We start from the raw sequence: 21818 nt of genomic DNA on the forward strand, positions 1-21818 counted from the left end.
TGATACTGAGAGTGACACTGACAAGTATGTCAGCAAATCAAACAGTTGGGTTCAGACCTGCAATTACATTGCTTGCGTGTTAACTTTATATAATTATATACTTTCTTTTTATGTAAGATTATATAAATTTCCTGAGGCGTGATGAGCCTCGCTTCCCAGTGCTAGCCTACCAGCATGTTTGAGGTGTCTTTTGGGTAATGAGGCTCCTGAGGCTGAGGTGGTAATTCATGTTCCATCAGGTCACAACTCCTGCTGTGGGGGTACACTTATGCTGGTCACATTGACTTGATTTTTGTTTTTTTTTTTGTCCACTTGGAATTGGTCTCAGGCCAACTGAGTTAACAGAGGCCTGTAAATAATGTCCAATGCTAATGAATTTTTCATGGATTAATTGAGAGGTGAAGCTTTTACCAGGCAGTTATCAGTCCCCAGAAATATCCATTCCCTGCAAACCTTCTCTTCTTTATTAGCATGTAATAATTTCATTTTAGTGTCTTCGCTGTCTTGCTGCTCCGACATAATGTATGGGGTGCAACCTACTGCTTATGTAAATACTTCTAGTAGGGTCTTTCTGTCATGGAGAATTTTGCTAATTATCCCAGCTGTGTTTTTGGGAACAGAATCTGGATTTTTTATAGCACAGAAGAGCAAAAGCAAATTTGAAATATGAGTAGGTGTCCTTGAATGTCTACTATAACTTTTTGAGAGTAGTGGGTATAAGAAGTAAGGATTTGAAGATAAATAGAGGTTGTTCTTTTTTTTATTTTTAAGAGGCCATAGAAATACAAATATTCTACTACTCTTTACTTTTGTAGGAACCACCAAAACCTGTGCCAAACTGCTTTAAAGTTGGAATGAAACTTGAAGCTATAGATAGAAAAAACCCATACTTGATTTGCCCAGCAACCATTGGAGATGTTAAAGGAGATGAAGTTTTTGTTACATTTGATGGCTGGAGAGGAGCATTTGACTATTGGTGCAGATGTGATTCTCGAGATATTTTCCCCGTTGGATGGTGTAGCTTGACAGGAGATGCATTACAACCACCAGGGAACAATGGTAAGAGGACTAATAATATTGCTTAATTATTTCCCCCTCAATTACAGCAGAATTGTAAAAACCAGCTGGCTGTATGCAGATAAGACTGAAGATTTGATTTGTGAGTAGCTGATGAGGATGAAATGTTGTTAAATTTTCTTTATGAAGTTTAAAGCTAATAGGGTAGTTTTTGGGAAACAATTTTGTTCATAGTAACTCTGAGAACATGTTTGATTTAATACTGTTAGGAGGGCTTTTGATAATCTTTATTTTTTGTGTGCTTATGGAGAATCTGGGACTCAAACAAGATTTTGCTGTTTGTGTTCTAGTTAGTTAAATGCTGCTGTTTAATGATACTAATATATTGGCTCCAGCAGCACTTTAAGAACGTAGTCTTTGCCTCTGTGATGATCGCAAGTTTAAACTATATATTTAGTGTTTCTTCCTTCATACTCAAAATATTCTGTCTTGAAGCTGCCTATTCTGAATGCGTTATCATCCTCATGCCTTTAAGGAGGTTTGTACATAGGGTTACAGAGCCCCTTTAACTAATGGCCACTGTGCTTTATAATACACAGCTATCTACCTTAGGAAGAAGGGAAATGGCATAAAGAAGGGTATCCCTGAATGCAACCCCTCTGCTACTCTAGGGACCTCTTGTCATGTTTCTGTAGTATAAGGCATTTTTTCTCTCAAGCTGTTTGAGTTCTTCCATCCTCATTCCTTTCAAATTTGACAGAAAGAGAGGTTTTTAAAGAGGGGTACCATATTTTAGTTAATTACTTTAATATCGTGGACCAGAATAATTGTTCTTATGGTGAGCATTTTCACAGCTGGTGTTAGGTGAGCAAGGAACTAGCAGACCAGTATCACAGAACTCTCACTGGAACTACTAAATGAACAGAAGCAAGAAGGCAAGAAATCAGTCATGTTTACTGCCCTCTCCATCCCCATTGTTTTTCTCAATCTCTTGCCAGCAGGTCGAGAACCATATGGAAAATCTAAATGAAATTGAGTTAAGTGTACCTCTGCATCTTTGCCCTCATCTGCCTGTCTGTATTTACTGTCTACAGTTACTGCCAGTGGTCATAGTACCTGTAATGTAGTTTAGTCTGTTTTGGTGGATTTTAGCAAGGGAGCAACTCTGCGTGTAGCTGTACTGGCAGATCCAGGATGACCTGCCAGTACAAACCTGCAGGGGGAAGGCAGGTGAGGGCAATCTGCATTTGATCAGAAGGCATCTAATAGGTACCAAGCTGACCTCAGTCTTAATGTTTCTGTGCTCCCAATCTGGAAACTGTCTCAGCTTCTTCAGAAGGTTGACCTTGTCTCGAGAAATCATGATGAGATGTGTTATTATGGTAAGTTAATTACATTAATTGTGGTGAAATAAAATGGCTTTGTACAAAAGAGATTGTCTAAATAAGTGGCGTAAAATTAAGATTTTTAGCAGATGTTTTTGTGACAGTTTAGGTGGCTGAGTCCAATTGCATCTTCTGGAAAGATCTATTATTAAATTGTTTAGTCTATTCCAGTTTTCCAGCTGGAAAACCAGCAATATTTTGAGATAATACATACAGAATTTTTCTTGCTTGATTAGGGCTTGATAGAGATCAAAGAGTTGTTTAACAATTAGTTAGTAAAGTTGATTACATATTCCAGTTGTTCAGGTAATAAAACAATATTCTTGCCTATGTTCAAATTTGCTGAATACTTGAAATACCTTCCCAGGTACTTTTATGGATTCCATTGCTTTGTTATGCAAAACAATAATGCTAGGCATTAATAAAACTTGAAGCAAGGTTCTTACAGACTTGTAGTCAAAACTGAGAATTTTGGACATGTGGTAGAAACAGTGCAGAGAGGTGCAGACTGGGGGTTTTGTTGTTTTTAAATCTACAAGTGAGCCCAAAGTTAACTGCAGTTTTATTAAAATTGCATATGCTCCTTCTTCCCCTGTTCAGAGCATGAAGAATTTGTTCTTCGAATTTTGCTTCATGTGCTTATTTTTTGTGGTGTTTGTGCATGTCATACACATACAAGTCAAATTGACATAGCTAGATGAAATATTTTTTGCTCTCAGGTTATGTTTTTCACTGTTATTTTATAGCTTTTGAGCCATTAAAGCACTGTAATGATAGTCCTTTATTAAGATGTAAAGTGTAATCAAGTCATTTCAATTCAGAAATATGATGATGTTGTCAGGATTCTTCATTAAGTCACATTAACATTGACTACTCCTGTTAAGGAAGAAATGTATGACAGATACTGTGTTGTAGGGATTCGCTTGAAATATTACAGTATTATTCTGGCCTGGACTTTTTTTCCTGTAGGTTAATTTAGTATTTGTGCCTTGAATTTCTGCAATAGAAAGTGAAAATAATTGACTGAGTGTGGCTTAAATTTCAGAGTGAATATAATGAGAAGTATTCTTGATTCTTCTAACTACCTCTCCTGAAAGCATTTAAATGTGTTTAATCATTAGTTAAAGGACTGGGGTGGGGGGGAACACACTCCCTCAGATTTTAGGGAACAAGCAAAACCAATATCCTGCAGTCTAAGTATGAAAGTGATAAAGGATGCTTTAAATTTCATCCATACCTAGGACAACAATTCCCTGCCTTGAGACTTATATTTTGGGGTCTGATTTAACCTTTTGAAAGAGACATGAAATGCAGTAAGGGAGAGAAGATGGCAGGGAAGATTTTATTTCAGCAGTTTACTATCTTAGCAGTTTAGGATGCCTGGAGAGAATGTAGGACCTCTGTCATGGAATGTTTTTAAGAACAGTTTAAACACAGGCTTCTTAGATGTGAATGAGTGTATTCAGACCAGATTATGTGGAATGTTTAGTCTTTATAGCCTTTCCTTCTGTAACTCACTATCTGTCTAACTGCTTTAGACACATAAGTTCAGGAACTAAGATGCAATTAATAGCAGATAAAATGGAGAGGATAGGTGAAAAGTTCTTTTGGAGAAACTGTTTTTAGCATTCTTAATTTTCATGTTGATGTTTTGTCTCTGGTCCTTATTAGATGATGTGACTTTAGTGGACCTGGCTGGGTGTCAGGGTATGTGTACGGTGGTGTGCAATATAGTGTTCAGTTAGCTAATATTGTAGCTCATTTTCTTAGAAATACTCTGATAGGAGTAATTTATGTTAGGTATGGTTTGACAACAGTGCTTGATGTTGGCTTGGCCTTCTGGCCCAAGGTTAATATTCTGTGTCTTTTGGTCATAGAACCATAGAACACTTGGAGAAGGAAGCTGTTATCATCACATTCCAGGAACCTCCTGGATTGCTTATGCCCTGCTATGCTGTCCCTCCAACAGGTACCGGGGTGGTTGAAGTACCCCATGAGGACCAAGGCATGTGAATGTGAGACTGCTCCTGTCTTGTCTATAGTGGGCCTCATCTGCCCGGTCTTCCAGGTTGGGTGGCCTATAGCAGACTCCCAGTATAATGTCACCTGTCCCTGCCCTTGCTTTGATACTGACCCGTAAGCTCTCAGTTGGCTCCTCAGTCACTTAAGTGCTTTTAGAGATTACTTGTCACTCAGGAACATAATTGTGAACTATAGCTGGTGAAAAAAGTTGGCATGATAATGTCTATGCTGGATCAGTCTGAAGGACCATCTGCTCAAGCAGGCTTTCTCCAGCGGTGGTTGAAAGATGTCTGAAGAAAAGCATAAGCACGTAGGAGAGAGGTTTGCAGAAGTATTCCTAATATCTGGCCGTCTACAACCCAGCACCACCCAAGCCCAAAATAATGCTTTTGAGTACCTCCTGCAGGAGCTTGATCTATTTTGTTCAGTTAGATTTTGGATCCATCTGAACTTTTAGCACCTAAAACATCCTGTAGTTAAGGAATTGTGTACTTGAGTATATATTCTGTGGAAAAGGAGATATCCTTTTTCTTTCTGGTAGTTTCACTTGTGCCCTTGTGTTCTTGTACTAAAATAGCTTCTTGTACTTCCAGTACTTGTACAGGAAGAGACAGTAAATAGTCATTCCCTAATTGCCTTCACAATTTTTCATCACAATTTTCTAGACCTCTGTTCTAGCTTCCCTTACCTGTTTGTATTCCAAACTTCTAAAATCCTGTTCTGTTTTGGTTTTTTATTTTTACATAGTTTAATTCCTGTGATCACCCTTGTTCTTTTGTACAGTTTCCATTTCAGCTCTGGCATTTTTGAGCAACTGGAAACAGAAGTGCATGAGGTATTTAAGGCTTAGTGGCATAGTGGTGGTTTCTATTTTATTTTCTGTTCTTTCTGTAGTTATTTATGAATTGGATTTGGGATTTTTGGACTACTACTGAGTAGTGAATTAATACTGTCATAGAAGTACTTATTTTAATGCTAAGATGTCATTTTTGTATACGTCAGCTAATAGCCCATCATTGATCACAGGATCTAGCTTGACATTGAATTTAATCTTTTACTTGCTCTACTGGTTGCAAGATCTTTTTATACATATTTACTGACTCAAGTAATTGTTCAGCAGTTGTTGCCATCTTATGCTTTACTCTTGTCCTAGATCATATATGAATTGAATGGCACAAGCCCAAGCAGAGATCTCTTCAGGATTTTCTAGAGTCTTCTCTTGACTGTGGAAACGTGTTTATTCCTGGCCACCATTTGGTATTTTCCAAGAAATTCTTTAGAATGATCATGAGTATCTTCCCTCATATCCATTGCCAGCTAAGGACTTTTTTAAGAGATCGTGGTGTGAGATCTTGTCAAGTGCAAATCCAGAGACTACATCAATTGACTTTCCATTATCTGCTTGCTTATTGACTCCTTTAAAAAAAAGATCAATAATACATTTGCAAAATGTGACTTTTCTCTACAAAAGCTATGATTGGCTCTCTCACAATACATTGTATTTATCTCTGGGTTCGTTACCTCTGTTCTGTACAAGCGTTTTTAGCCGTTTGGCCAGTACAGTTTTGCTGGCTAAACTGTTGGCATCACATTAACCACCTTTTTATGTCTCTGAACTTGAGGCAGTTTTAAGCACAAACTTGCACAGTACCATCGGTAGGTTAGACGTTCCATTTTTTCAATTCCTTAAAACTCCTAAGTGCTATATGTCCTGCCATCTCTTTACTGCTTGTTTTATCTCTGTTTCCTGACCTCTCCCACTGGTACTTCATGTCAGGGCACTTGTTTCAAATCCCTGTGAGGAGAAGTTCTGATATGGGAACTGATGGGATGAGTTTCCTTGAGTGAGTATGAACACAAAAACCCATTTAATCTTGTTGCTGTAGTGTTATCTTCCACATTTGTTCATTCTGAAATTTGACCATTTGTTGGGTCCATATAACTTCTGCACTGCTTTTGATATGCTTTAAAAAGGCTTTTAAAGTTTGATATCTTTTGGATGTTTTTCTATTAACTCTTTTTCCAGGCCAAACATATTATGCTTTTCTGTTTAATCACCATAGATTGTAATTTTTATTTTACTCAATTGAATAATATAAAGCTGTTACTATGCCTAAGAATATTCTTGTATTGCACTGTAGCTAGTCGTATCTGAGGCTTATGATTGAAGTAGATGGCAGATGACTGAATATTGTCAGAGCAGTTTCCGTTTGCCTTTTCTATATAAATTCATTTTACTGTTTAGTCATTACACGTAAATGGTAGTTACTCAGGCAACCCACCTTTTTATTTATAATAGAAGTACAACCTTTTCCATAAAAGAGAGAAAACAAAAGAACAACTGGTGACAAGCCATGTGGGAAATAAGTAGTTTCACCTGCAAAGATTGATTTCAGTATAAAATAGTATCTATCATTTGGATGTGAACAGCATCTGGAGAGGGATCAGTTTCTGTATATCCTTGATCCCCACAGTCTTATGAAGCTGGATCTTTGATGGATAAAGGTGATACGAGAACTCACGAAGGAGGAACTGCTGTCTGCGCTGTACAGGAGAGAATTTGGGTAACCAAAGGAAGATGCTGTAGTAATCCACATAAAAACAGTGGTACACTGTAGCTTTTATCCTTGGTGGCTTGCCTTCCATCCGTCCTTCCTTCCGTCCTTGTCCTCTGTCTCCCACCCCTTCCACATTGTGTGTCCCCTCATTGCTCTTCTCCCAATTCAGTGCATTTGTTGTCGGTGAGAGCAATCTTCTTTCATTACGCTAATCAGCCTATGATGTTAAAGGTCTCCTTCAAAAGCTGTCTGCAACAATAAGAGTAACAGGCTCAAGCAGAGATTAAAAAGTATCTCATTTTTCTGTGTTATGATTTCTTAGTTTAGTTCTATTTAATTTTCAGCGTGCTTTCAATGCTTACTTTGTGCAGATTTTTCCAAGCTAGATACTGGAGATGCACTTCTCTGTTACTGAGAATGAAATTATGTCAAAATAGCTGTGCTGTATTTTCAGCTGAACTGTACACAAATGTGGAACATCAATATAAACATAAGTACTACTCATATGTTTGCAGGTGAAACAAAAGAAGTGTTGAAACTTTAGATGGAGCTACAGTTAGATCTGTGAAAAGACTCCGCTTTGCTTAAAGTAGCCAAAAAAAAAAAAAATCAGATAAGCATGGTTATTCTTAAGTTTCATCAAAGAAAAAACCAAATGTTGGTAAATGGTACAATTTCTTACTGCTTAAGGTTTCATTTTTCTCTCAGTGCAGCCAGCTTCTTTTCATGAGCAGGTCACAGTAGTTAAATCAGGCACGTACAGTAAGCAGATTTATGCTGTCTTCAGAATTGTACATGAAAAACTCCTCGAGTGCTTCAGGCTAAAATCTGGTTTGCCACATTCTCTCACATGTTAAGCTTTTTTTATTTGGTATTAATGTTTCTTGGCATCTTGCAGCAAGGCCTGGATGGTGCTGCTACAGGGCAGTAATCACTTAAGAAAAAATAAAGGTTTTGCCTTTCCCAGAGCTGTGACCTTACTGTAAGTCTGGTTTCCTCACCATCTTACCATGTTTATTTATAAGGTAGTTGTAATTTTCTTTTGAATTAGAAGTACTGCAACACATGTATTTTTAACTGTTACATGGAGAATTTTTTTTTTTGTTTGCTCTTTTTCAGGTCTTGTGTATACTAATACCAACAGTAGTTGTGTTGCCCAACTAGTGGATGGGATTGAGTGGATTTTTTTGAAATACGTGGTTAGTACTTATAAGCTATGTTAAGAATATGGGTTCTGTCATTCAGATATCAAGATGAAACAAATTGTGGCATTGCACTACCCATGCTCTTTGTTTCTTTTTTTTCTTCCCCTGAAGCTTGTTGCATTTTGTTGTTTTATTTTGGGCCCTCCTTTCATCCTGCTGATGCTATTTGGGGAAAAATGATGGCAAAACCTGGTCAGAATCAGTAATGGTGGGACGAAGAATCGGCGTGTTAAAACTCTTACCTGATGTGTAGAGCTAGGCTTTGCCAGGCTTATTGACAGATTCATCATTAGCACACCTAAATCATCTTAAGTTAACTCAAGTTTGTGCTGCTTTGATAGTTTATTGGGTAATTACTTGCTCTCTTCCTTCTCAGCTTATCAACAAAATACAGTTAATTTAGTTAATTTGCAAAAGGAATGCTTTGTTGAAGGGTGAGACTTAGAAGCTGGCTTTTCACACTTCTTGAGATTAACTGGAGAGATCTTCCAAGGAGTCTTTCTTTTGTTTTGCTTGTACCCTGCACTCCCTCACACCCCCTGCTCCAGCTGAGCTATTAAAAGTTGATTTTTTGGAAGTAATGCACACTAGTTTGGTTAGCAGTGGGTTTTGATGGAGCATAACTAGTATTTTCACAGGTCTGTTCCGTAAGTGCTGTCTTGCCTAGCTCTTGAAACAAAATGTGGGAGGCTGGGGGTGGGGTGACGGACCAAAGGTGGTGCTACAGCGCTGCCTGGGGAAGTCACTAGCAAAGCAATGCTTTCCTTTCCTCTGGTTTGGTCTTATGTTGCTTGGAGCCCTCCATTTCACCTTTCAGGGCTGTGAAAGGAAGGCTAGGGTTTTTCACAGAAGGTAGCAAACGACTTCTTTTCCTTTCCTTTCCTTTTTTCTTTCCTCCTTTTTTCCTTCTGTTGTACTCGTAGCAGAAACTAAAACCTAGAAAGAAGAAAATTGTAAGCCGTAACGTCCATGTCTTGCCAAGGTTGATATTGAAGCTTCCAAATGCAATGTTGCTTTTTAGATGGCAAAATGATGACTTACAACTGATTTTGTATCATAGCAACATATCAATTAGGATCTTGCAGCTACCTCTTAATCAGAAGTAATCCAAACACAGATAGAAAGAGGTGGCATGTATTACAGATACTTACGCTTTTGTATGGCTTTCTTGTTCAATTGAGACATAAGGACATAAATTTTTATAATCCTTGGCAGTAAGCTGTTTTGAAAAATTGCTAATCTTTTCCACCTCCTTTGCCAGTTGTCAAAACTATCATGATAATAACTTACTGTATTAAGGAAAGTTAATTTTACAGTTAAAATCCCAGGCTAAAATTCAGGAGGTATGTTTCCGTTACTTCTGCTGTGGAATACTCACATGGATTTAGGGTAGGTTGCTAAATCTCTTAGCCTCTTTTTTTTTATCTGTAGGTGAGAGAACAGCCAGGTTTTTTTATTCTCAGAAGAACATTTGGCTTGTGTCTCAGTGGGAGCATAGGAACAATACTGACATACAATTAGAATTGTTTCTGTCTTGAAAGCAATGCTGGTTTAAACAGTGGATTACTGTTTTTACTGTCCTAATTGGCACCTTCACCTAAGGTAGCAATGCTGTGTTCACAAAATGTATGGCAAAATCGGTCTCTACCTTGCTGCATGTAATTTCACTAAAAAGTAAAAGCATTTTAAAGTCTTGTCTTGTAATTGCTGCTCTGTAACACTACCTGAATGTAGATTTCTAATGTTTAAACATTAAAAATCTGAACCTCTTTTCCCTCACTTTCTGTAAAAACATGGAGCTAAACCATCACTGTGGATTATCTGAGGGTATTTTACTAATTAGAATTGCATGAGAATTCAGGCTTTTGAGCTGTCATCTTGTCCCATCCCCTTCCCAAGCGCTGGAGGTTTCAGTGGCTTCAGATTTCACAGTTGTCTTAAATATCTGACTTATTCTGGCAAGAGATCTCAGGGATAACATTCTGGGGTCAAATTCTGCAGTTCTGCATGTGTCTGGGCAGTTTTTCTGCTTCTACAAGCAGAATTTGGCTGTCTAAGCTTTCATGTCCTTCTCATGCAAATGAGCTTGTTTGACTCCAGTGGATCTGCTAGTTCGAACCAGGACTGAGTTGTGGCAAAGCATCTTTAGGCTGTGAGTTCCAATGTACTGGATTTGGGGTTTCTCTTACATGTGTTGGATGTGTTGTGGGTATTGGAATTCTCACAGAACAGTTTGGGGGGAAAATGAGAATGTTCTGAATAAGCAATAATTGAAAGTATGAAAGCCGTTTGTGTGTTGCATAGAGGTAGTCACCTATAGCCCTCATTAATGTGACAGTATAACTAGAGCTCTGAACTTTGAAAATGGTGTTTAACTGCATTAAACGTTAGCAATGCCGTTGCTAACATTACTATGTTAAAGTGTGTTTGTGTAGTGTAATCTGTGCTCTTCAGTTATTAAGGATGCCAGTACAGTTTTTGGGTGTAAACAAGAGTGCCATGCAATGCATCCTGTTCCTGAAGCTGGAGCAGTGGATATTTGTGTGGAAGAGCAACATGACACAAATGCTTGATTTTGTTTGTGCAAATGAGAAGGCCTTTGTGATGCAAAGCAGCATCCTGAAAAGGCAAATGTGCTTTTTTGGTTGTAAATATCCCAGCTAAATACTGCAGTAATTGCAAGCAGAGCTTGGCATTTTTTCTCTCTATTCTCTTCATCGTTATATTTTAACAAGTTCTCATGAGACTATTAAAATGTCTTAGTTTTTGGAACATGTGGCCTAGTGGGGATAACTCTGTCTACAGATGCAGTGGGTTGGCAGCTCCATTTTGCATGTCTTTTCATTTCCCTCCAGATCCTGTGACCCAGTGTAACCTTTGGTCTCCTTCTGAAGGCCCGGGTGAAGGAAGTATGAGCAGGTGACTGATGATCACTGTCAATACAGCCTGCAGACAATATGGGAATTACTTTAGCAGTCTCCTACTCCCTTGCGCTCCCCCCATCCTCTCTTAAATCAACAAATGCAAATAGCAGTCTCCTCATTTGCTGCTATCTCCAGGAGCCTGCCCAGGCAGCATGGGCTTTGTTGCAGTCCTGCCTATTGAAAAGAGCAGCTTCAGCCCTAGGCAGAAGGAAAAATACCAAATGGGACCTGACCCTCCCCTTAATGGTTAATGCTGCTAATATTTGGTCCTCTGGCGTATACAGGTAGGAAGATGGTGACATAAGTGTACTTGGTGTGTGTGGTTCAAGAGGGCAGCCTGTGATTGGAGCTGTTTGCATTGTTGCTCTTTGTCCAGTAAATGTCCTTCTGTAAGGGAGTAGGGATTGCCCAGTATCCCAACACTCATACCTGTGCTTCTAGAACCTGTTGACATTGCAATTAGCTGTGTATTTAACCTTAGCTGTGTCTTTACTGTGTGAGAGTAGAAATGCATTTGCTAGATTTCAGCATAGGCAGAGGCACAAAGAATTTGTGAAAGAACGTTTCTTTATGAGGTCATGATTGTTTCGTTAAATATATAGTTAGTTGTGTGGCAAAATAAATAAAAAAATAGCTGCATTTTACATTGGTGTAAGCATAATACAGGATGCAGTATGTAGAGCTGTATTGTACAGCATACAGTTGATAGTGTTTTGCTTTCCAGATGTACAGCTTAATGCAAGATGTCATTCAGCAATTCAGAGACATAAAAGTAATGCTATGCCAGCATTTGGTTAAAGTTCTGTTCATTTTATTTTAAGTTGTCATTGCACATGAAAATAAGTTTCAGCATACATAAATAAAAGGGAAGTGATCACTTTGCACATCCAGAAGGTGGTCCTTTTCAAATACCAAGGGATATCATGTCTGTATTTGATGTATTAGGATTGCAAGCAGCCATAATGAAGAGACTTGTTCTGAACTGCCATTTAGGAGTATTAGATTAGTAACTGAATCAGACAAATAGCAATGTATGTAAATGTTTCTGCGGCTTTAAAAATGTGGGTCAGGAGTACTTGTATTTTATAAGAAGTCAGTTTGCAGTGTGTATTTCATCTTACTGTGACATTTTCTATTGCAAATACTTAATAACAGTTAATTCCTGAATAAAAATTCAGAGCTAAAGTAACAGTTGTAAAGCTAGGTGCTGGACTGTTAAGGTAAATATCACTCATAGAACTAGACATTAAAACTGTTACTCTACCTTTAAGTATGTTCGTCTCTCAAGATCTCATTTCAAATGTATCTTTGCATTTTATTTCATGTTTTATATGCTTACCAGTAAGCCTCAACATCGTAATATTTTAGGAGAAGAAATATTCCAAATTCACAAAGATCCAGGAAATTAAATAGTAGCAGCCCCTTACTCCACTTTCAGTCTGTAGTAGCACTTTGATTCAGACACCGATGACTGGCATAGTCAAAGCCCATTTGAACCCTAATTTTTAATGCTTCTAAGCTGTGTCACATTTAGTTCATAGTATCTAAGGTTAGGGTGAATCACAAGAGTTTCATCAGTGAGATGTAAAAGGCTGTGGTAGGGGCAGTGCGATACTAGAAAGCCATCTAATTTTAGTGTAAAGCCTTCAAATTATTTCATATACGTTGCATGTGCCTTTCCCACACCGCTCACAAGAAGGGTGGTTTGAAGTCACAAAATCTCCCATTTTCATCTTCTGCTTACCTTTTCCACAACTTCTGCATCTGTCTGCCTGCCAGCAATCACACCAACAAAACAGAATATTTATTGGAGTTTTGGACTTAGTAATTGCTTTTTGTTGGATACAGATGCTACTGTAGCATGGTGCGGTCCATCTTTTCATTGAAGGATGAAGGACATTGAAGATACATCCTTATCTTTAGGTTCTGTTTGGCATCCTTCTGGTGTTCTAAACTGTCCATTGCAAAACAGGTTGTTAAAATAAAATTATCATTATTACTTCAGGGAAGAGTGAATTGGTTGGAAAACATTGCTAACTAGGAAGTTCTGTTCAATGAAATCTGGTAACATCTTGCAGCTTCACACCACATTATAAAACAGTCAGATCATATACATACTGGATCAATTTTGTTTTGGGATGGGATATTCAACAGAGAAGCACTTCAGTGTTAAGAATGCATAAAAACAATACTTTGTGTTTGACTTTTGGAAGTCCTTCTTCCAAATAAAATGTTATATCTGGATGGCTCCAGGTAGAAAAATCTAGGTATAGTTATATGTGAACTTAACTTTCTAAACTGGCATCTCGGACAAATGCTCATCAATGATACTTTGCCTATCATTGGTTTCTCCTTTTCAGTGGGGGGATTTTCTTTGCTACTTAAAATTGGTTTGTAGCTCCCTAGATGAAGTTGACATGTCTTGTAATTGTGAAAACTGCTCTTAGAGGAGAACAGATGTATTATGGGCTGTATAATTTGTGAAGTATTTTGAAGGCCTTCTTGATGAATGGCACTTTAGAAATATCTTATTGTAATTAAATTATGGGAAGCATTTATAAGGTGAGTGGATTCTTTTTTTAATTTTCATTTGAATGTTTTTCTCTTAGGAAAGCCCCTCTTAAAAATCGATTATGAAGAGTTCTCTTTGGCTTTAATGAAGTTACATAGTTTCATGCCAACCACTTAAGTTCAAAATATCCAGTATATTTATTTTACCATGTAAATTGTGCACTACTTTTTTTTTTAAGCCTTTGTTAGAAAAGTTGCTTTCCATCGTTCATTTTGAGGTTTTCCCCCCCTTCCCTTTTGTTTTTGTTTTTCTTCAGTTTCCATTACAAAGAGCAGTGCAAAAATCCAATCTTCCCCTTCCAAAGTGACCCGGCGTTCAATGCAGTCTCCACAGAAATCTGCTCCAGTACCAGCGCAACGGGGCAGGAAACCAGGTCGGGGCAAACCCCCTGGACAGTCTGCAGTTCCCAAGAAGGGCAGGTCTCCTAAAAATATTCCCCTGACAAAAAGCACCTCTCATACTGAAAATCTTAAAACAAGGAAAAAAAGTTTAAAACCTGGAAAAAAGGTTAGTTCTTATCTACTACTTTATTTTATGTTGCAAAATTTCGTAGTGAGATTTTTTTTAAATTATTATTTAATTTTCTGTCTTCAGCCTTCAGGGCTTTACTGTTTTCAGCAACTGATTACAAGAAAAAGTCTAGAATAAATATTCTGGAATATTTCAGTATAAACTTCTGTGGATTATTTTATTCCAGAACAAGATTACTGATTTATTTATGGGTGAGTTGTTGATGTTGAAGAATACTATTCTGGGACAGCTATTTCCAGTGAAATTGCAAAAGCCAGGGAAGCCTTTAGGCTTTTTAGTCTGGGTTATTTTGTTACTGAACCATATGTATAGTTTGCGGTTTTGGTGTTTTTTTTTTTCTTTTTTTTCTATTTCATGTTTAGAAACAAAGGCTTAGGAACAGTGAGGGCTTTGTTGCAGAGTTTAGGCATTTTAAGCATACGTCTGGATTTGCCAAACGAAATCTGTTAGATACACCCTAATCCTTGAGGTACTGGCATGATGCAGGAAGCTTCTTTCCAGGCAATACATTTCTGCAGGTGTGGGCCTAATTCTGCCCTGGTCTGAAAGCCATGATGCCTTTCTGCTTTTTCTCCCTGCCAAGCTGAGTCAGACCTGGAGTATTGGCAGCTGCCTCTAGCTTCAGCTCCTCTGGAGCTGTTAGATCAGGTATGAATTGGCACTGCTGTAAACCCCCCTCTTCCCACTCCCACATGATGCCACCACTGGTGGGTAAACAATCCCAGAGCAACCTAGTTCGAGGAGCTGAGCTGCCAGACAGCTAACCCAGCGTCCATCCCTCTTACTTCCTTCTGTGTCTGCTCCACCCCAAAAAAGCACAAGTGCTGTGGCTGCTGCAGAGAAGGATAGGATCACAGCAGGGCAGATTTAAGGCAATTTGAATTGCTGTGGAAGTAAAATCTATTTTCTGAGGCTGGCTCACCCACTGCAGGCTGTCAGGAGTAGCAATCCTGCAGTGTCTTTCCCCAGACAAGTTGTCTGTCCCTGTGCTCCTCATCCTTTGCATTAGCACCAATGGGAGAGTAGGAGGCACTGTTTTCTCTGGGTTTTGTTGGTTTTTTTTTCCGTCACCCTCAAGTTTCAAAAAGTTGAAGTTTGGAGGGGTTTCTCCTCCAGTCTGGATCACTGGGCTATGGGATCTATTGCTAGTGGTATGAGGGAAGGGGTGAAGTAATAGCACAGGGGGACTTCTCCCTTCAGTGATAGTGCTGATCAGTGCAAAGTGCTAGGGAAATAACATTGTTGGAGTATACCCAGAAGGCTCTAGCACAAAACTGGAAGCAGGCACTTTGTTGAAATGTTGACCACAAAGTAAGAAATTATTCTGGGAACCAGAAATTGAAAGGCAAGCACTGTCTCCTCTGCTGCCTGCCCCTTCCAGTTGGGTATCCAGACTGGTAGGCTACTGATACAAGTGGTCTCCAGCTTTATTTCTTGCTTGGTGTATAGAAGTGCACAGAGACACAGATTAAGGGGATAAAGGTGCTCCCATCCAGACACAGCTTGTGGATGGGGTATTCTCTGTAAGTCTTTGGGGGTCTTTAAAGGAGCGCACCGAACACAGGACTTTCATATCTTCAGGATGTACACAGGTATGGCAGGATGCACACTTTCATGTAAGAGTTTTGTCCTCCGTGTTTGATGAAAAAGAAATTGAGAGGCTTTGCATATCCTTTGAAAGAATAGTTAGAAGTATGTCAACCTTAGAGGAGGCTTCTGGGCTTTAAACACTGGGTGTCTGGAAGTGTCTGCTTGGAGCACTGCATTTGGCACCTGATCTGTGTGTGGTATTTGTGGGGATTTGATTTGGTAATGGGGGTTACTGCTGACACTCCATGTCTTGAGGCAGTGAATCTGAAGTACCTCTACTCACTCCTGATTTCTCCTGTGGGACCAGGCAACTCAAAGTTAGGTTGTGCAGAATCTATGTTTGATAAATCTAACTTGGGAGTTTTACTACATTAAGTTTTGCATTAAAAACTTGAAAAAAAACAAGCTCCTTTTGAGAATCCACGGGAGGTTGTTATTGCTTTGGTACATGGTTAAATTGCCAAGATCTTATTGCAAGGTCTTCATTGGACTGTTACACCTGTTACCATGAGGGTAAAAAGAAGAAATGGGGCTTTGTGGGAGTTCTGCACACACAGGATGTATCTGACATGGAGTGCCCTAGAGCCTATATACCTCACAATACATATGCAAATATAATGCAAGTGGTATGCGCCTAGAGATTTGAAAGTGCCTTTTTTTTTTTTCCTCTCTCTTTTCCAATACTGATCCAGAAAAACCCTCCAGATTTCAGGCTAAGTAATTGTGCTTCAAGTGTGAGCTGGCTTTGTGGTAGTTCAAAACCTGTGTATTTAGGGAGATTGGTCAATGCCTGTTACTCTGTAGAGCTGTTTGACTTTCCTTGCCCTTTTATGTTTGTTACGTTGCATTGTTTATCATTGTGCAGGTATTAACTTCTGTTATACAGTGGGAATGTTGAGCCGTTGTCATTCTTCTCCTTTATTTTTCTAGTTTTCTAAGTTTTCTAAGCTTCTCTGTAAGCATGAGATGCATGTTGGGTTTTGTTTTCTGTTTGTCTCCCCCAGTTTGCACTGTATGTTTTACTGTGTCATAATGGAGAAGAAATCTCTTTGTATCTCTTTCATTATTTTTAAAGTATACTTTGCATAACAATGCAAAGAAATCCTTCCAGAATTTCTTGAAGAGGTGCCTTGTCTAAGTGTGGATCATAGCCCTAAATTCGACCCCACAAGAAGAGAATTTTAAGCATCAGGGTAAAGCCTGTGAAGTTGACCATGTGGTGCCAGTCTGTGAGCATTGCTTTATGTGGGCAAACAGAGCTGGCATGCCCTCCCAGCTGGCAGGAGCCAGCCAGGACACCCTGACCAAGCAAATATGCTGAGTCCTGCTGGGAACATGGCCTGCCTCGTGAAACAACATGGCTTTGGGATCGCAATTTGCTGCTCTTCAGTTTGGGGTTGCAAAACGAGAACCTCAGCTGAGCAAGCATAACGTGATGTATCTCCAAAATAGATGCTCCTTCTTGCTTCTGAAGGAGAAGGTAGAAGATGGCTGGGTAGCCTCACCACGCTGATGTGTGAGTGTGGGTGTGGAGGGTGCCTTACAGTTTAGTGTTTGTCTTTTTGTTTTTGTATTTCCATTTCTCCCATTTCCTCTTTCCCTTCAACTTGACCACCCATATTTTTGTAGTGCAGTGACAGGCAACTGTGCCCACCCCCCAAAAAAAAAAAAAGTCCCTGCTCTAGAGGGGCCTTCAGGAATGTCAGACTTCCGATCAAAAGCTGAGTCTTCCCAAGTGCATTTTTGCTCTCTGTATTAAGGATGGAGACCTTTCTGTCACCCAACGTTAAGATACATAGGCAATTCCTGACAAGTAATACATCACAGCTTGGTTCAGTGTCTGACCTGAGCCACCTCGTCTCATTCGCAGTAGCCTTGGCAGTCTGTTCCTTAGGTTCATGGGGATTCCGTGCAGTGCCATATTGTCAAGGAGTTTCTCCAGCCACGCCTATTTTCTCTGAACTGGAAAGGGGCACAGAAATTTTCTTAAAAGTGCCTTGTATTTCAGAAGAAAGTTAATTTATACTTCATAGGTGTTGTCAAGAAGTTAAGCACTGCTTAACTGTTAAGAAGTTGTATATTTTGTTTGCTTTCAACATGTTTTTTAATATATTATTTGGAAAATATGCTGCTTCTAAAAGTGTGAAGGATGAATACTGCTAAGTGGAAGAGGGCTTAGCTTCCCTTAGCAACTTGACTGAATTTTCACTTCACTATAGATCAATTTTTGCAGTATATCCTTACCATATGAGTAGCCAAGTCACTGCTGCCTTCAGCAGTGCCAAGACCTTGGGTAATCTCTTATATTCCTAATTTTTTTTGATAGGTAAGAAAATGAGAATGTAATCTGTTCTCATGCAAGAATAAATGGTGAAGGGAGAGGTGATGAACTTTTCTTCAATTCATTATTTCTTTTATTTCCATATATTTTCATAGCATGTCAAAGCACATTAGAAATGCCTTCCTTGTTCACATCTCTTTTCTAAAACCCAGTCCAAACCAAATTGCAAGAAAACTCTCCCTTTCTCAGGTGGAAGGTAAAGCACACTGACCAATTTCTAAATCTGTGCTGAGAACTCTGGTTGTCTGTTGTATAATAAGCTGCAAGTAAGTCTGACCTGGGAAAGGAAAAGGTTTTGGCAAGCCATGTAACTGGATTGTAACTACTCATTTATTTGATATTTTGTGTAAAGCACCAATTCCTGAAAGTGATTACTTGAGAATTTCAGCCTCTTTGAAACGAGCTGAGGGAATATCTGGGTACACTGTAAAGTTGACACCTAAATGTGACTCAAATTTTATATGGGAATAAATACACAGCCCAACTAATTGATTTGAGTTGTGATAAACCCAGATGATTGGGAAGGTATGGACAGGAAAATAATCTAAAACACCTCTTCTGTGCTTCCTAGGATTTAGAAACATTGTGAATTGATATATAAAGCTCATTCTTTTCCTACTCTTTAGATAGAGGTGGGCTCTTTTTTTAAGTCCTTTTTCTTCCACTGCTTTACTTAAGTAGCTGTAAATGCAAACTGACAGTTTCTGGTCTTCCTTTCCTGGACAATATCTTCTCTGCTGTGTGTATTAATTTTGTAATAAGAAACCCCACATATTCAGTAAGATGGTAACTGATAGCAAAAAAGGATTTGCAGACTCCCTAAACAACATTAAACATTTTGACTTCTCTTTTTTCTTTTTTTTTTTTTTTTTTTCTCTAAACAGAAAAAAGTCTTACTGGAAGAACTGACTCCTGCATCTCCTTCTCCTCATTCTTCTCCTGAGGGGGACAGGGGCACTACACAGATACTTAAAAGTGGAATTGGTTTGACTGGTGCAACTGCAGCAGTTATATCCACAGGTAAAAGGAAAAGGAAAAAAATAATTACATTTTTAGTGTGAAATGGCTTCCATTTTAAGCAAACTAGCAGTGTCATTTTATGGAAAATGTGCTGCAAACTTATTACTGTAAGTCATTATCCAGCTACCTTATTTTTTAAAGATACTTGCAGGTGCTAGTGTTACTTTGCAGAACTAGTATTTTGATGCCTGCGTTATAGCAGGAAGTGCTGGAGCACAGGGGCTTTTGATAGATCTGCTAGACCTGGCAGTTGTTCCTGCCTGAAGAAGGAAATTGTACAGTTCTTTCATGTCTGTCCCACTCCTTAATGTATGAAATGGGAATAGATGTAGCTAAAACCCCATATGATAGTCTGATATCGTGCAGGCTGTACTATAATATAACAAAATGGAGATTTTATCTCTGTATAGCCTTACATTAAAAGAAACAACTCGGACTGTTTAAATGAAGTGAAGGCAATCAGAGGAAATACATTCCTCCTTCCTCTTATGTTTGCTTGGTTTTGATATATAATGAAATGTGTCTTGGAAGGGTTTGGCGAAAGAGAAATAAGCTAGTACATGAACTAACTCATTGAAGAACTTGTAACCCTGTAGTGAAGCAAGTTGTTTGTTGTCAACTGAAATCTCAGAACTTTCTAAAAACTCCATAAATTATGATAATTTTGTTTGGGGTGTTTTTTACATTTAAAACCTGGGTTAACAATAGAAGTTGTCAGGCTCTTCTCACACCCAACTTCAGTCATGGATGACAGGAAAATATGTATGTTTCCTAGGAAAATAAACCTGTAAAGAGGCAGTTGTTGCTGAGGCCAGGCTGAAGATGCCATGAAAACTGTTTTTGCTGATTTGTATCTTTATTTGTACAAGTAGGTTCTTTCAGCTTGCAGACATCAGAGAGTAAGCAGATATGCATGAAGACATAAGATCATTAAAAACCTTACAGAAATATTTCATTTTTAAAGATACAGGGGTTTAACTAAGCCCAAATAATACCATAGTTCAGAAATTATGGCAGTATTTTGTATAACAGAATGCTTAGATTGTCTGCTTAATTACCACAGGGACACATTTTTTCATTAAGCTGTGATAATGTCTTGAGTGCATTCCTGGTCCTGTGACAGCCAAGGCCAAAAAGGAAAAAATCTTCACTTACGGCTTTTTCCCACACTTTTTCTGCCTCGCCATTCCTTTTGAAAGACAGTTTTGCATAGTCTCTATAAAAAGTAATTTCAGAAGTTCTATTTGATTGTTTTGTGCTAAGCTTTAAACAACCTTACAGTTTTTTTAGAGAAATATGTTCATTTTATTTAGCAGAGAAGGCCAAGTTGCAGTGTGGAAATCATAACATGAGTGGTTTGGGGCTTCTGAAAGTACAGACCTTCAGTAGCCGTTACACATGCACAGGTTAGCGTTATATGTGTGCTTCAGAACTGAGCATCAGTGGTAGGTGTATACCATAGGGTTGACTTCGTTGCAGCTTCTCAAACAGGAGCAGAATTAGGGCAGTAACTTGGTAAGGCCAGCTTTTAAGAACCATGGCATCGTAGTTTAGAGTACCTGCCAGAAATTTCTCCTTTATTAGAACTAGTGTATGAACAGAGATTAGTCAAATTAAAAGGTAAGCACAGATTATGACAGCTTTGTTACATTAATGAGATGTAGAAGGGCTTTAGAGACCAGAAAGAAGTGGGTTTAGGACTCAGGCATGAGAACAGAAGACAGAGCACTTTTTGCATGCTCTGAAAGTATATATGTGTGTTCAGCTTCTTGAGTTGATCAGTAAATCTTTTCCTCAAAATTTAAAAACTATGAAGACAGTTTGCAGTTCTAGCTTGGAAACATGTCTTTTTTTCCCTGGCAGTAAACATGGCTTGTTCTTTTTCAGTGTGTGTTTATGTCAACAAGCATGGAAATTCTGGGCCTCACCTGGATAAGAAGAAGGTTCAGCAGCTTCCAGATCACTTTGGACCAGGTCCTGTCAACGTGGTACTTCAGCAGGCTGTACAGGCTTGTGTGGATTGTGCCTATCAATCCAAAACAGTCTTTGGATTTCTGAGATCTGGCCATCATGGAGGGGAAATGATAACTGGTATGTGAAGATGCTTTGTTTTTTCTGTTTCTTCACTTGGTTGCAAATTTGAGGTAGGGCAGAACTGAAGTAGCTGCAATGAGTTTGTATCACTTGTCTAACTATTTAAGCACAGTCAAGAACATATACTTGTGAACTCCTTTTCTAAGGGAGTATTGGCAGATGTGATTTATCTCACTCGGCGTCCAGGATGATTTGAACAATTCTTTAAATTAGAATTTGGCAATAGCAGCATTAGATTACATATACGCAGTACAGTTAGATTCTTAAGTGGAGCTCATGTGCCTCGTTTAGTAGCTGTAGCCAAACATTTGTCAAGTAAACTTAGTACAAGTGAAATAATCAGCTTTAAGTCAAGTCATTCACATAATCCTATCCATACGTAGTGTTTGTATTTTGATGCCTTAACCAAGTGAGTGAAAAGTTTCCAACTAATCTGTTCAGCTTCCAGGCAAGTGATTCCACATGTTAAAGTAGCGGCTTCTTCCCTTCCCTTGTTTCCCAGAATTGTAGCAGGATCTTAGGTCAGTGTTCATCCACCGATGTCCCCTATTATGGAATG

General features: G+C 38.7%; 1 protein-coding gene across 5 annotated transcripts in view; it reads left to right on the forward strand.

Annotated features, from left to right (window-relative positions):
* The window catches only part of SCML2 (Scm polycomb group protein like 2), a 72782-nt gene that overhangs the window by 34118 nt on the left and 16846 nt on the right, over positions 1 to 21818 (forward strand). For all 5 annotated transcript variants that reach the window (XM_040582643.1, XM_040582640.1, XM_040582641.1 and 2 more), the window contains 4 exons: positions 816 to 1059; positions 13940 to 14190; positions 19030 to 19165; positions 21053 to 21256. In XM_040582643.1, coding sequence (XP_040438577.1) covers positions 816 to 1059; positions 13940 to 14190; positions 19030 to 19165; positions 21053 to 21256 — 835 coding nt within the window. The remainder of the gene's footprint in view (positions 1 to 815; positions 1060 to 13939; positions 14191 to 19029; positions 19166 to 21052; positions 21257 to 21818) is intronic.

This window comes from Falco naumanni, chromosome 2, assembly GCF_017639655.2.
Source record: "Falco naumanni isolate bFalNau1 chromosome 2, bFalNau1.pat, whole genome shotgun sequence".
In the NCBI taxonomy this organism is placed as follows: Eukaryota; Metazoa; Chordata; class Aves; order Falconiformes; family Falconidae; genus Falco; species Falco naumanni.